We start from the raw sequence: 15,785 nt of genomic DNA on the forward strand, positions 1-15,785 counted from the left end.
TGGGAACACATAAACATATATGTGGTATAAACTCACTTTAGAGTGTATATAACCTATTGAAGAAATGTTGATGGTTTTGTTCTGTTACTTTATGTGGGATTGTCAATGACAACAGGAAATCTCTGAGTTGTGATTAAAAAAAGTTTTCTACAGTTTTCAGAATAAGCTTAGTCACAGTGGAAAAGTCAATTTTTACTGATTTTTTTTGTCATAACAGCCTTTCACAGTACAGTGATGAAAACATGATGGATCCGTACAACTTGGCCATTTGTTTTGGGCCAACCCTGATGCCTGTTCCAGACATACAAGACCAGGTGTCTTGTCAGGCACATGTGAATGAGATAATCAAAACCATCATCATCCATCATGAGGCTATTTTTCCAGATGTGAAAGAACTTGATGGACCAGTGTATGAAAAATGCATGGCTGGAGATGACTATTGGTAAGTCAGAATATTATCCTTCTGTCTCCTGGACAAAATCATTAGGGTGGTTATCTGGATAACTCCTGTGATACAGAATTCCTTTTGCACACAATAGAAGTATGTAGAAGTATGAAGATAAATGAGAAGAGCATTTAGGTGCACACAGTAAAGTGTTAAGTATACAAAAGTGAAGCAAAGGCAATTATGATGAGGTTTCCCACAACATTTTGTGAAGTGTGCTGCTTTGTGTTCAGCCAGACAGAGATAGAATTCCAGGGGTACAGAGCACGCAGGCAGGTAGGAAATTGTTTCTTTGGCTGGGAACCACCTTATCAAATTTCAGCTGATGATACCTGCTCCTTTTCTTTGTTGTGCCCTAAGTGGGAAGGTAGCTGAACACCACACAGCCACTCACTCACTCCCCCCACAGTGGGATGGAGGAGACAGTTGGGAAAAAAGAAAAGTAAAATTTATGTGTTGAAATGAAGACAGACAGTTTAATAGGACAGAAAAGAAAGGACAAATAACTATAATTAGGATACGGAAAAGAAGTGATGCACAATGCAGTTGCTCATCATCACTGATGGGTGTGCAGCCAGTGCCTGAGCAGCAGCCCCTGATGGTTTTGTCCCAAGTTTATACACTGAGCATGACACCACATGGTCTGGAATATCCATTTTGGTGTTTGGAGTCAGATGTCCTGGCTGTGTCTTCTTCCAGCTTCTTGTGTCCCCCAGTCTACTTGCAGGTGGGGTGGGGTGTTCAGTGTAAACTCTGCTCAGGAGCAACTAAAACATCGGTGTGTTATCAACAGTATTCTCATCCTAAATACAAAACACAACACTGTAGCAGCTGCTTGGATGAAACGTAACTCTATCCCAGCCAAAACCAGGCCATGCCCTTGACAGCAAGAGCGTATAAAGGAATCAAATGATCTGGAGGCTTCTTAATGTCTGAATTTTGTTTCAAGGAAACATATATAGGCTTCTTTCTTAATTATGTATTCATAGCACACTAGGATGATAATAACTTTGTAACATTATAAGAATAAATGATCTCATGGAGGTGACATATTTTTGATGTATGTGGTTCCTCTCTCTGCTCAACCTTCTGCTTTCCTCCAGTGACAGCCCATACAGTGAACATGGTACATTAGAGGAGGTGGACCAGGATGCCAGTACAGAGCCCCACACCAGTGAAGATGGTGAGTCTGTTACATTACTGTGCCTTTGATGGGAGTAAGTTCTACAGGTGTTGCAGGCAGGCGACCTTCCTTTCCTAATTGTGTCTTATTTGAAAGAAGGAAATTTCAGTCCTGGTGTTCTGTAGCAAATCTTTAATCTCTGTTTGTGTGCTTTTACACTTTTGATTCATCTGTGTTTGACCAGCTGTTTCCTTGTTCTCCCCTGATTTGCCCAGTCACAGGAAGGGCAAGAGAGAAACTATTTTAGTCAGCACATATTATTTACTGACATAACATTACATTTTTAGTGACTCTTTTGTCTGCAGAAACAAAACTTTTCAGAAGTTAAACATTGCAGCTAGAGGATATTTGCCATTCAGGCTCTATTTTTATATGAATTTAAAAGCTGCTCTCTCCAAAGTATTTATAACAACTGAAAAACATGTGTGTACCCCCCACAGTGAAGCTTTTGAACAGTAATAATTTTCTGTAAACATCAATCACATATACTTCTGGGCATGAAAGGTATCCATGAAAAAATTGATGCAACTCTATTATATTAATTCTTTATATCCAGATCATAAATGTGTATTTGGCTGCGACAGTTTGACCATCCTTCAGGTGTCCCCCACAGTAACGTCTGCCAAGTTTCAAGCAAATTTAACAGATAGAAAAGGATTCTCAAAATTGTTATGTAGCTACTATTTCTGTGAGAACTAGTAGCCCATTAGAGGTGAAGGATTCAGAATAACATTCCATGTAGAGAAGAGCAGCAGGCAACTCAGAGCAGCAAGCACACGTGCACTTAGCAGCAGTAGAAACAAAAGCTTCCCCTTGTCCCTTTGTGTGGAGGATGTGTGGAGGAAGGAAGAGGAAAAGACAGAGCAGAAGAAAGGGGGAAAAAATATCTACAGCAGAAAAGTTTTTTTGGTTGTTTTTTTTTTAAAAAAAAAGAATGTTATAAGGGATACTGTTTAGGAGCTGGGACAATTGCTGTAGGGGAGGGGAACCGGAAGGTGTATGTATAGGAAACCCGGCTGCGCCGGTCCCATTGCACACAGAGCAAAGTAAACAATAGTTCCACTCGAGCTGTACCCGTCTGCTCTGTCACGTACACAAGCTGGCAGTGACAGATTGTCTGTCTCTTCCCCTTTGCCAAGGTGAGGAGGGACAGGCAGAGTCTGTCAGTGCAGCTGTTTGGAGAGGAGGGACATTTGGGTGGGCAGACATTACAGAAAGGGGGAAAACTGAGAGTAGGAGAGAAATCTTGGTCTTCTGCCTGGGTGAATAGCCATGCCTGTGCAGCAGGGAGTACCAACAGCTCTACAAGACAGGCTGTGCATGGGTTCCTCTTGACCAGCTCAGTACAATTCAACCCACCATCTTTCTACAACACATCTCTTCTAAGCGGTGTGAACAAAATCGTAATTGCACCTTATTTTTCCAAGACAGTATAGCTATAATTTAGAAGAACTCCTTCTTCCATTGGAGGTATGAAGCAAGAGTGGAAGCTGAGGAAGTCTGCCTGTCTCTGATTTAGAGCACAAGTGAAGTGTAGGTGACACACCAGTTCAGTACATTGGGGCCAACTTCAGGGTCCCATGACCAGACTGAGAGACAAAGGCACAATGGACATGGAGAAGAAGTGCAGCTTTTCAGCAGCCATCAAAAACAGTTACTTCAAAGTCATGCCTAGGAAAGATGAAAACATCAGCAGGATCCAGAGGAGCAGGACTGTGGCATCACATGGTGCATCATTTGTGCCTCAATCATCATGGGCTCTACCCCACCACTGTGTTGTTATACCAGTTTTACGTTCCTGTTGTAGTATTACTTGTGTTGGGACTGTGTCACTGAGGAAGACAAACCCTGAAGAGAATACCAGGACAAAATTCTTTTAAAAGATTTAACTGCTCAAGATGTGGTTTTTTTCACCAGATCACCCAGCAGTTTAATTCTAGTTGCTTCATCATGCCTTTTTAATTAATTCAGTGCCAAAAGGAAGCGGACGTTTGTGTTTACAGACAAATAATTGTTAGCACAAAAATATTTGTAAGCTAGATAAGTATTGCTGCAAAGCTGAAGATGAACAAGCCTGCATCGCACACAAAACCTGTTGGAAAACTTTGATTTCCAATCTGCAAGGTCTAAACCTTTTTTTTTCCATGAATATGGCTTTCTGTTGTAATAGCACATTTTTCTAATGTAGGTTACAGACTTTAAATTAAATGCACTCACTCTCTCTTTGCACATACATTCATGTGTTTGTGCTCTAGACAATTCCTTTTAAAAATTACTGTTTACACCATATATGAGAAGAGGTGAGAATTTTTCATTTTGCTTATTGTACTTCATGTGAGTCACATGTTGACACACAGATTTAAAAAACCCTTCTACTAAAGGGTCTGGAGTATTTTGGGGCTTTAATGTGATTGATTAATTGATTATAAGCTGGATGCATCACTGCCAGCTGGATGTGGAGAGAGAGAGAAAGGGAGATGCTGCTTTGCTGCTGTATTGATTGGACGCATGGTATTTACAGGATTCCCTCTGTTAGGACATGGAAGAAGCAGATTCTGTAAATGCTAAGGGGGTTTTATACATGTTGAAAAAAATTTGATTAGTTTTATGCTAAAATGTTGTATACATACATAAGACTGAGCAGCCTGCCCCACAGGAATTACAGAGTCATTGAAATATAATCCAAAGGTTTCAATCAAAACCAAAAGGATTTATTTTATTTACTGTTGCTATAAAGCTAAATTGCAAGTGGCTCTCTCTGTTCCTACTAGAAAAAACCCATCTGTAGGGGTACTGTATCAGTAGTGCTAGAACTATTCAATATAATTCAGAAAAAACAAGACTTTAAAAATTGAAAATTAAATTATGTCCGCTGATGTAAAGTGCAATAGACTGGGGGGAAAAAGGACTAGCACATATAAATAAGCATGTAAATACTTCTGCTTTATTTTAAGCATATACATTGTTGTGGGTTTTTTCCCCTAAGTTTACTGATGTTCATGTGTAAAAACCACGGCCGTTCACATTCATGTATTTCAGTTGATCACTGGGAAGGAAAGAAGGAAAGAAAAGGAGCTGCATTTTACTGTGATATTTCAGGCCTTTTTTTTTAGATATGCAGAAAGTATCCTGATAAGGAAAGCATATAAGTTTTTCCTTTCTCCTAAATCTGGAAATGAAATTTAATTTGTGAAGTTCAGAACATTTGTACTCAAGCTGAGACACAGAAAAACCCGATCTGCAATTCTGCTGCAGACAAATCTTTACCTGAAAATGTCTCTGCAATAAAGATTCAAAGGACATTGTTCATGTTTTCCTGAAACAGCTGTTAGCATGTTTCCTTTACCTTCAAATTAATGGATATTTTTTATTCTTGTTGGAGTCATACGGTAAAGAGTGACTAGATCTGTTTGCAAAGGAAGTAAACATTTCCTGAAGAAGTTAGACAGATGGAGTTCTCCTAGGAAAACATACATAAAATTAATACCATACTCTTCATAGACATCTCATGAACTTAGGATAAAACTTTAGATGGTATTTGTGCTGAAACCAAAACTTACAGGGACATGTCAGACTGTAAGTTGTTGTTGTGTTCCTAACACATGATCATTTTCTTGCTCTTCAGTAGTGTGTGCTGTGATCAACACTTTGCCAAATTCTGTTTTGTCAACACCTTGCAACACTTCTTTGCTTTTGCTCTTCCCAGTCAGAGAACTGCTGTCCTGAGGACAGGACTCTGAAACTGCAAAAGCAGTTCTCTGATGGGATACAGAAGAAGATAGAGGGAGATAGCATCTTCCTGGGGAGCTCAAGGACATAATTTATTCCCAACTGACAGGGTACACCTGGGAAAGCTGAGGAAGTACAGAGCAAAGGAACAGCAACTCCCCTAAAAAAAGTGCAGGGAATGGTGTCCCCTCCTTTCCTTAACTCCTTGTGCCCTGAGGCATAGAGGGCAGCCCAGGGCCAATTCAGTGCCATCACCTCTGTAGGGAGGTTAGGTCTACATCTGGCACTCCAGTCCCTAAACTAAAGGTAACACATTTCTTCTGCACTTTCTGCTCTTCCAAGTAGCAGAAGTTTTTTCCCACAGTTCTTCGGTTTGTCCTAATTTTTCACTTCTATAGCATTGCCTGATTCACTAGAGATGATAGCTGGTGAGATCCTGTATGTCATCAAAAACTTCTCGCTATTTTTGGTGAATGCCCACAGATGTGGACAGAACAGTGCAATTACACTTCCCTCCTGAGCTGTCAATTTTACTATTAGACATTCAGTACCACACAGAATTCGAATTACAGATCCCAAATTTAGCTTTCATTGCCTTAGCTTTTGGGGAATACTTGTCTGTCATTCAGTAACCTTGATATTAAATGGCTTAACTTTCCAAATTGCATTTATGTCTAGGAGAAGCTGTCATGGTACTTTGACTTTCACTATTAAAGCTTGACCTGTGAATTACTATTTAAGTGCAGTCTCAGTACTGTTTGCTGTAGGAAAGTTATCTCTGTGTATAAAGAAATGAAAACACCCTTTCCATTAGTCTGAACGAATTTTTGTCCTCGTCACGAAATCTGTGTGAAATCTACTGGGCACTCCTCCCTGAGGAGGTGGGATTTTTACCCAGGCCATATGAGGTACATGTCTCAAAAGTCACATCTGTTATGGGTACATTGACAATTCATCCAGCTGGTTCCAGTGGGACAATATCATTCAGGCCTCTGGGAAAGTATGTGAGTCTTGCAGGTGGTAGAAGGATACAATAAACAGGATTCGCATTGCGCACCACACTTAGATGAGCGTAATTCCACTGAGCAAGATAGAACTATTTCTAGTTTAGTCCACTAATTCATAAATAAAAAGACCTGTATGCTCAGTTGTGGGATATTGTATGGTCTGTTGAAGTCAGCAGAGAAACAGGAAATTCCATAGCTAGTCAGTGTAGGAGTCCATCAGTCCAGTATTCATGAGCATTACCAGTTAACTGCGGAGATTGTCTAAGGAAAATATGTGCGGGAAATTTGGGATTTTATGACTTACTGTAAAACTGTTTGGTTGACTTGATTATTTTTTTACATTTTAAAGTGTTGCCTATTAGTGAGTGACTGGCTCTCCAAAGCCTGGGAGGTTTTATTTCTGAATTCTTGACTAACTCTACCATAAGCCATGAATTAGCTGTAATCGGAGAACGGAGTGTTCTTACAAATGTCCACTCCTTTTCAATCCTACCTGATCCCAGTATTTCCTTATAACAAATTCCACAAGCAGTGCACATGATAGGAGAAGAATTGTGTTCTTTTGTCAGTGTTAGATTATTGCCATTTCATATTGCCATGCATATTGCCCGCTTAAATACGATGCAAGATAAACAGGCATATTTGGTTTTACCTCTTTTCATTTTCTATGCCTTACAGTTGCTTTGTGGCAGCTGCATTTTCTGTTAAAGAGAGACTGTAGGAATGACAACAGGGCAGCATATCATAATATCACACCACCATTAGAGGTTTTCCAGTTTTCCAGAATGTTTCTTTCTATGTCAGCTTTATATTTTCTTTGCTTAAAAACATAAAACCAAGAAACCCTTCAGCCCCATCCACCAGGCAACCCCAGTGAGACATTTGTAGGGGCCGTGATGTTTGTTACAAATTCTCATCAGGCTGAAAAAAGACACTGGACACGTTTAAGGAGACTCTTATGTTTTATTGTACAATCACCATAACTTTGGCCACCAGCCCAATATTTAGACTCAAAAGATATTGGCTAACACACCCTTAAATTTCTTACGACAGCCTTCCACAAGAGTGGAGGTGAGCAAGCCCTTAATTGTGTACAGTACAGTTCTGTAAGTTCTCAACTCCCACAACACATAACCAAAGGTGCTGACTCACAAATCACAGTACATTTGATATTCAGAGGTGCTGGCTCACAAGCTCTTCCCTCCCACAACAAACTTCAAAGCAGGATATGGGGTAGAATATGATAGTTGTGCTTTGCCCAGGCAAGGCAAGGGAAGAAAACAAACAAAAAAATAACACCAGTGATTAGATCCCGCATTGTTGCTACCATATCAGTGGTCCAGAGCAAGGGCTGGGACACAAAGCAAAAGAGAGAAAGAGAGGAAAAAGACAAAGAGCAAAAAAGAGAATATGGTCCTCTGTAGCCATCCAGTAGGGATGCATTTTTCTGAATGAATACTGTTACTGCTAGGTTCTTATTTGTACTTATATAATTGAAGTAATTTCTGCCACCATACATTACTTTTGTAACAGTGTGTTCCCCGTATCGCTGTATTCCATCTCTGTAAAGTTTCTGAGTTAGTAACTTCTAAACACGCTGCAGTTTGTCACTGGCAGGAACGCTTAACATGACTGCAGAAGCAGCAAACCACAAGAGTCTTCTGCAGTCTGGGCAAGTTATTAAAAAAATGAGCTGCAAACTATAACCTCAATAAAGGTGCTGTCATTATGTTTTCACACTGTAGAAGGAAGTTAATATTAAAAAGACATTTCTTGCAAAATGTTGTCATAAAGGGACAGTGGCTTTCATTACCAGTCTGGTTCTCTGGGGAATTACAACCTCAGCAATTTTAATTTGCACCAGGCAGAAAGTTGCTATGCTAGTCATTAGCCCAGATGTTAATTTCCATCTAAATATTGCTCTAATTATGGAAAGAAATTAGTCATTTCAGGGACTCTTGAGTTGCTGAAATCATCAGGGTATGTGATTTTTAGACCTGTATTTTGCAGTTTTTTCTCTATGTTTTGAGACTTTGATGACAAAATTTAATCTGTTAGAGCTCAGGTGCTTTTGGTTTTATGCAGACAAAATAAGAGCTTGTTAAAATCACAGCTGTTTTCTGAATGCCTGGGCACAGCTCTGGCCATACCTTTCCTGACATCCATAGGTCTCCATCCCAGCACAGGTTACAGGATGGAGCCCATTTCCAGCCTAAGGATGAATTTACCAGCATTCTGACAGAGGATGAGCCAGGACTGCTGTAGCCAGTGTTTGGCTTCGGAAAACACCAGCGTCCCCTGCAGAAATCAGGGCAGCTTGGGATTTTGGAGCAGGCAGAGCTGCTTTAAGCAACTTGAGGCCACACAGGGACTATCCCTGTGGTCTGGAGCCGTCTTGTCTCACTCCAAAAGGGCATTAAGGAGGTGGATTAAAGCACGAGGCTTTGGTGCTGTATAAAACACTAGATTTCAGTAGGTCTGCATGCTTGTCACGTAAAAGACACAAATTCATGGCCCAGTTAGGCAGGGTATCCCTACTCATGCACAGGCTAATCCTGTCTTCCTTCCTTTGCCACTGCAGATGGTAAAAGCACTCCTATTTACTTTTCCCTTATCATGCTGGTTCCTTGGCCCTTTGATTATTCATCTGGGTTTGTTCTTTTTATTTTCAGAAGTCTATTGCCTGGCCTCCATCCCACTCTCCAGCCATGCAGGAGCCCTTCCAGCAGGAGGCAGAGGCCTCTCTCCCAAAAGCAGTTGTAACATTAGAGTGTGCTGCTGTTTTCTGCAGCTCCTGAGGCAACCCAGATGTTTCACACCTGGGACAAGATTATGTTTCTTTTTAAGGGGCACATTGTAACCATTGCCTGAAGTCTGCCTTCCTTCAGCTGATCTCTGATCAGAATGAGCACTGAGAAAATGCAAAAAATGGGGTTTATGAAACCAAAATGAGTGATACAGAATTCGATATTTGTTGTTCTTCCCACCCAGAGTGCGAGCCCATAGAAGCTATTGCCAAGTTTGACTATGTTGGAAGATCTGCACGAGAACTCTCTTTCAAGAAAGGAGCTTCCCTTCTGCTTTATCACCGAGCATCTGAAGACTGGTGGGAAGGAAGGCACAATGGAATTGATGGTCTTGTCCCTCACCAGTACATAGTGGTGCAGGATATGTAAGCAGTGTCGGGTGTGACTGGGTTCTTGGCGGGGTGTAAAGTCTAAAGTGCACAGCAGTGTTTTCCAAATGGATCAGTGGTTTGAAGGGTCAGATAGATTAAACATTTGCCTTCTGTGCAGGATACCTGTCTTTACTGCCCTGAATTGAAAGCTCCATCAAAAACTAATACTAGGCTAAGCTACTTCTATGGAGACATTCCCACTACATTCAGGGATGAATGCTGCTGCACCTATTTTAATTTGACTGTCTCTTTGTAGCAGTTGCTGACTTTTAACTTCAGAATAGCAAGAGCTGGAGAAATGCAGCCCTGAACTCTTGTTTTGCACTATTAGGCATGTTCTTTGCCAAGGATGACAAAGTTCTTTACAGAAAGGTTACATACACTCAAAGTGTAAAGAGCTCAGTAAGCAGAAGGATTATAAACAATTTTGGCAGATGTGCAAAGGCTGCAGTGCATTCATAACATGCCTGCTTTTCTTAAGGGGATTAAAATCTGAGAGTGTCAAGGTGCTCTGTCGCACTTCATTCACTGACTTCTCATCTCACCACCTGTGTTCTGTTCAGGGATGATACTTTCTCAGATACACTGAGCCAAAAAGCAGACAGTGAGGCCAGCAGCGGACCCATAACTGAGGACAAGTCATCATCGAAGGATATGAACTCTCCTACTGACCGTCACTCAGATGTGTATTTAGGAAGGTAAGCTTCAGCATAACATATTTTCAGTAGTCCTGCTCACAGCTCAGCTAACACAGTAATTACTCCTCCACATGCTTACGCTGGGTCACTACAACTTGTTCTACCTCCACTTCTTCACGGGTGCAGGCAAAGAAAGAGATCGGAACCTCCGCCTCCCCTAAGACGCCCAGGCAGGAGCAGTGACGGCCACTGCCCAGTACACCCACCTCACCCTCTCTCCAACTCGGCCTTGGAGCTGGGCTCCCCCAGCCTGGCAGCTCACTGCAGTCCCAGAGCCCTCCTTCAGAATCGCAACCTCAACGCCGACAGCCCCGAGCGGCGGCGCAGGCCTGGCCACGGCAGCCTCACTAACATCAGCCGGCACGATTCCCTGAAGAAGATTGATAGCCCTCCCATTAGAAGGTCTACGTCTTCTGGTCAGTACACAGGTTTCAATGACCATAAACCACTGGACCCAGAGTCAATAGCTCAGGTTTGTGTCTTTTTTATTTATGAACTGATTTTCTGAGCAGCAAATCTCATTGAACAGCACTGCACAGAGCTCGTGCACTGGTGGGAAGGTGTGTGCAGGGGAATATCCTACTTGGCTTTCCAAACAGAGTGTGTGTGAAAGAAGATGCATTAAGCAGTCCTGAACAGAAGAAGCACAAAGGGGAGTAAACATTGCAGAAGCAATAAAAATAAATTATTTCCCATTACACAGTAATGAAATTGCCTCTGCCATACAGAACACTAGGATAGTATTACAATAGCTATGTAGATCGCTATGCTCTGTTGAAGGCTGGCCTATTCTGACTTGCATGTAATTAGTGTTCAATTATGTCTCAGTATTGTGGTAAGCAGCAAAGTGCTCTGACTGGCTAGTAGTGACCATTGCCATTCAAAGCAGATTTACAGTCCGTGGTCTTGTGGATTTTACAGTTCTCATACAGTTCCTACTATGTGTTGATTTGGTGCGTGTAGTAGAACCTGATGTGCGAGATATTGCAGCTGCATAAATTGTGGGCCATCTTATGCCCGTGTGAACAGTCACCAGTCTCGTTCCTGGCAGTGAAGAGGTCAAGAGAATGGAGTAGGGAGCACCCTGATCATCAAATTGGTCTGTTGTACTGAGCTGGTAACAGCTCTTGAGTAAATAGATACCTCTGTCTTCAGAGCTCACATTTTGTCTAGGTAGGATACGTGATTACTAGGAGCACCCTGAGGGTGCTCTATGATTGCAAACACATTTTACAATAACACTGGCACTCATGTTTTAAAATTTAATGTACTGATAATGCTTGCTTTTAAGCTCTGCTTCCAATGAGGAATAGAAGGGACTGGCATGCTTAGGTCAGAACCCATGTATTAGGGGTGTTTTCACTGCTTCATTTTGTTATAAGATACTAATTTACTTTCCTGGAACAGCTCTGTTTGGTTTAAGAGATCTTTTTTTTATGCCTAGACTGGTGAGACTTGGCAGCGAGAGAACCCAAACTTTGATTAAACTATGTGAAAGTCAGCGTGAGCAGGCAGGGAACATGATATTTTAAGCTTAGTTATATCTCAATACCACTGAAAAGCAGTAAACTAGTATCTTGGTGCACTCTTTTAGCCTCCAGGCCTGAAATCCTGATGAAGAAAATAGTTTTTATTAGGTATGCATACTGACCAATATCTTAAAGGTTTTTTTCTGTTTAAGATTTAACTCAGTGAAACAAGAGGAGAGAAGAGCTGATAGGCATACAAACTTTATTTCCTTAGAAACACTAGGTTTTATAATCCATGTGAGGGAATACAGATCGTGAACACTTGAGGCTTTAGATGAGCAGAGCAGTTAGCTAAGAGCGAGCAAATGGACTAAAATCTTAACGATTGTCAGTACCCAAGAGACGACAGAAATCTTCACCACTAAAAGACTACTAAGCAAACATTAATTGTCCTGACAATCACTTCATAAATGTCTTGCAGATTTTGGTGTAACACCTTTTTTTTGATTCCCTCGTATGAGCAAGGTTAAATGTTTGTAATGTCTGCCCAAAGCTGCCATGTTGTCAGTCGTAATGTCTTTCAAATAAACCTGGTAGAAATTGATTTTAGCACTATCATAACTGTTAGAGGATGGTTGGTGAATTAGTTAATGCATTTCCTCCCCCCTTCCCTTGCTTCTCTGGCATTCAGTAGCAACGCAAATGACATGCTGCTCTCTCTTGTGCTCTGACCAGGACATCGAGGAGACGATGAACACAGCACTGAACGAGCTCCGTGAGCTGGAGCGGCAGAGCTCGGCCAAACACGCCCCTGATGTCGTGTTGGACACCTTGGAGCAAATGAAAAACACCCCCACCCCTGCCACCTCGACCGAGTCGCTCAGCCCTCTCCACAGTGTTGTTTTAAGGAGCTCCGAGCCTCAGATCCGCCGTAGCACTAGTTCTTCCAGTGACACCATGAGTACGTTCAAGCCCATGGTGGCCCCTAGAATGGGAGTGCAGCTGAAACCTCCTGCTCTTAGGCCAAAACCTATTGTTCTTCCAAAAACAAATCCTAGCATAGGGCCTTCTCCTCCTTCCCAGGGTCCAGCCGACAAATCTTGCACAATGTAGGCAGCTCAGCCACCCACAGTGCCCAGCTGGGGCGTGCTAGGGAAAGGGATGGATTAACAATAGAAGTCAGGGCTCCGTAACATCATTTGTTCATGTTTGTAACTGGAGAGGCTTTGTTTTTCAGTGTTTTTGAATGTATTGTCTGAAAGTAGCTACATTAACATGGGCATTTGTATTTTGTATGGTTTCGATTGAACTAAAAACTGGACAATTGTGCATAGTTTTAAAAAACAAACATAGACTTACTTGAAAACTTGATGCTGCACCATTTGTAATAAAACCAACACGGATCACAAACAGCTTGCCACGTTGTACCATACTTCACAGTCTTACTGTAGCTATATAATAATAGATCCTGCACAAAACTAAGGGGCGGGAGGGGTTTCAGGGGACATGGAGCCTCTAATTACTGGGTCACCAAACCAAATCTCAAGCAGGTTAGTAAGAACTGAAATCTAGCATGTGAGGATTAAGTGTCTGTGTGGAATGTCTAAGTCATCTCAGGCCACATTTCTTATTTAAGACACACACAAAAAAAAAAAAAAAAAGAAATCACCAAACCCTCACAACTCATAATTGGCACCAAGTTTTAGCTTTCTTGTTGGCAGTCTCCCTAGAGGCAAGTGCTGGATGGAGCTGGAGATCACATTGCTCTCACTGATACAAAGCAGCGTTCCAGGACACGGCTAAGGCACATCTCCAGCATAGTAACTAGAAACTCCTTTTGCTGCCCTCTGTAGTAGTCTGCCTTTTCCCATGAAGCTAGACCTTCATTCCCTGACACCACCTTTTTTACAAAAGCTAAATTCGTTTGAAGTTCGCAGAAGCCAGGATCTGGGGAGTGCGTGAACCTGTTGGTCCATTAGGGAGCATGAGGGACTATTAAAGGGATCAACTACACAGTAATTCAGAAAAGTATCCCATCGACTTTATTGCTCAGTGTCCAATTAAGGACGTGATTTGGGCTGCAATAGTCTGAGTTTCGAGCTGACCCAGCCCTGCTGCCTTGCACAGCGTTAACACTCAGTTGCTGACAGCAGCAAGACAGGGACTCAGAAGAGGGACTACCCCCTGCCAGTGGTGCAGGGGTCACTCACAGGACAGGCAGCTGAATTTCTACTGCCTAGATTCAAGCTGACTAAAGTTTTCCACAACCTCTTTCCCCTCCACTTCCCCTTTTCTTTAATGACGGAAATCAGTACCTTTCTTATGTCTGTGCGAGTGGCGACTGTCAACTTTGCTTACTGCTCTGTTGTTAAACTTTGTTAGGCATGAGCTAAACCTACAGCTGTTTTGCACATTGCAACAGTAAGCCATAATATTAATTCTGTGAACATATTTTCAAACATCCAATCCATAAAAGAAGTTTCAGTTAATAAAATGGGGAAGAAATCAATTGTGGTCCACCTGCAGAAGTACAACTTGCTGTAATTAAGATCTGTCTTTCCACATATTCTGTAAGGTCTCACTTTTGGAAAGCTTGAAATTGTACAACTCAGCATACATAAACAGTTGAGTTTGGGAGGAGAAGAGCAGTGACAAAATTTGATAGAAATAATTGCTGAGATGACAGGAGTAATTCTCTGTTTTTATTTAGGAGCAATTTATTCCTGCTCTGGTTTACACCTTCTTTACATAGGTGATGCAATGTGAAACTCCAGATGTGAGAAGTACCCCATGAACTGCCTCTGAGCCCCAAACTATTGCTGGTATTTCCAAGCACTTTTCAATCCAGTCACAGACTTCACACGCATCTAGGTTAGAGGCAAAGTCTTAATCCACCACAGTGTGCTGTGCAGCATGGGTCAGCAAACCTTCATCCTTGTCAACTACTGCCTGGTCCTAATGCCAGGGCCAGAGCCTAAGCCAGGCCAGCCCCAGCTGCAGATCAGTGCTGGTCTGTAGGATCTGCTCACTTGTTTGGGACCAGAGATATTTTCAAGTAGTTCCCCAGATTACTAGACTCAGTGAAACAAAACTGGAATTTCTGCTTTCATTTACATACAGTTTTTGTCTAGCATTTTTAAATTAACCCACCTAGCACAATTGAGATGGATACCTGTATCTTTAAATTGCATAGGGAATTTTGTATGTTTAAATAACTGTACTGGACTCCATAATGCTTATATTAGAAATTGTTTAGCAAAAGAAAATATTAGAAACAGTGCATTTAGTGAATGCATCCACTTAGTGCATTCACACAATTAATGTGTAGTTTGATGGTTATTATAGATACTTTAAAGCATAGTAAGTGGATATGTAACAGGAAAGACTGCTACATCTACAGGCGTACTAAAGGGTAACTCCTGCACACCTAATCCAATCAGTATTGTCCTTTACTGTCAAGTTTGATGAATTGCAGTACTGGTAGCTTCCTGCTTGTTGACTGTTACCTACTTGTGTCAATGTACATCTGTAGTATGTACATGTGAAAAGTGCCTTTAAATTTTAGAGGAGCTTTAGCTTTGCTCTTGTACTGTTGCATTTCCATTGCATCCTTTCCTGTTCGTGTATGGCTGCATTCCCATTGCATTCCTTCCACTCTTGAAGATCAAATTAAAACATGGAAAATCCACAGTTCTGGAAGAGAAATGTACTGTTAATCTGTTGTGACAATGCACTTTTATGTATAGTACTGTACATTTTTTGGCATGTACCATTACAAGCTTCGGTATACATTCAAGTTTGTTCTTCATAGTGTATCTTTATAATAAAGAAGATAGTTCTGTCTGTGTGTGTAGTTTTGCTGGGGAAACCACCATATCTTCCAACATGGATTGGCTATCTACTTCCCACATAAGGGAGCATCCAGCACACCACATCCCCCAGCTACCCACACCCCACACTGCATCAAGAACTATCACCCTCTTGGCCTGAAGAAGCACTGGTTCCTGTAAAGTTCCTTGCCTAGCTTTAAAGTCTCTCTGTATCTGAAGACCCTTGGCAAAGAGCCACCAGCTTCA

General features: G+C 41.6%; 1 protein-coding gene across 3 annotated transcripts in view; it reads left to right on the forward strand.

Moving 5' to 3' along the window:
- SRGAP1 (SLIT-ROBO Rho GTPase activating protein 1) overlaps positions 1–15,552 on the forward strand; it is a 145,099-nt gene extending 129,547 nt beyond the window's left edge. For all 3 annotated transcript variants that reach the window (XM_040061513.2, XM_040061514.2, XM_040061515.2), the window contains exons 17-22: positions 218–442; positions 1,549–1,628; positions 9,356–9,536; positions 10,106–10,240; positions 10,367–10,712; positions 12,445–15,552. In XM_040061513.2, the coding sequence (XP_039917447.1) occupies positions 218–442; positions 1,549–1,628; positions 9,356–9,536; positions 10,106–10,240; positions 10,367–10,712; positions 12,445–12,822 (1,345 nt within the window). In that variant the 3' untranslated portion in view covers positions 12,823–15,552. The remainder of the gene's footprint in view (positions 1–217; positions 443–1,548; positions 1,629–9,355; positions 9,537–10,105; positions 10,241–10,366; positions 10,713–12,444) is intronic.
- The last annotated feature ends 233 nt before the right edge of the window (positions 15,553–15,785 follow it).

This window comes from Hirundo rustica, chromosome 4 (genome assembly GCF_015227805.2).
Source record: "Hirundo rustica isolate bHirRus1 chromosome 4, bHirRus1.pri.v3, whole genome shotgun sequence".
Lineage (NCBI taxonomy): Eukaryota > Metazoa > Chordata > Aves > Passeriformes > Hirundinidae > Hirundo > Hirundo rustica.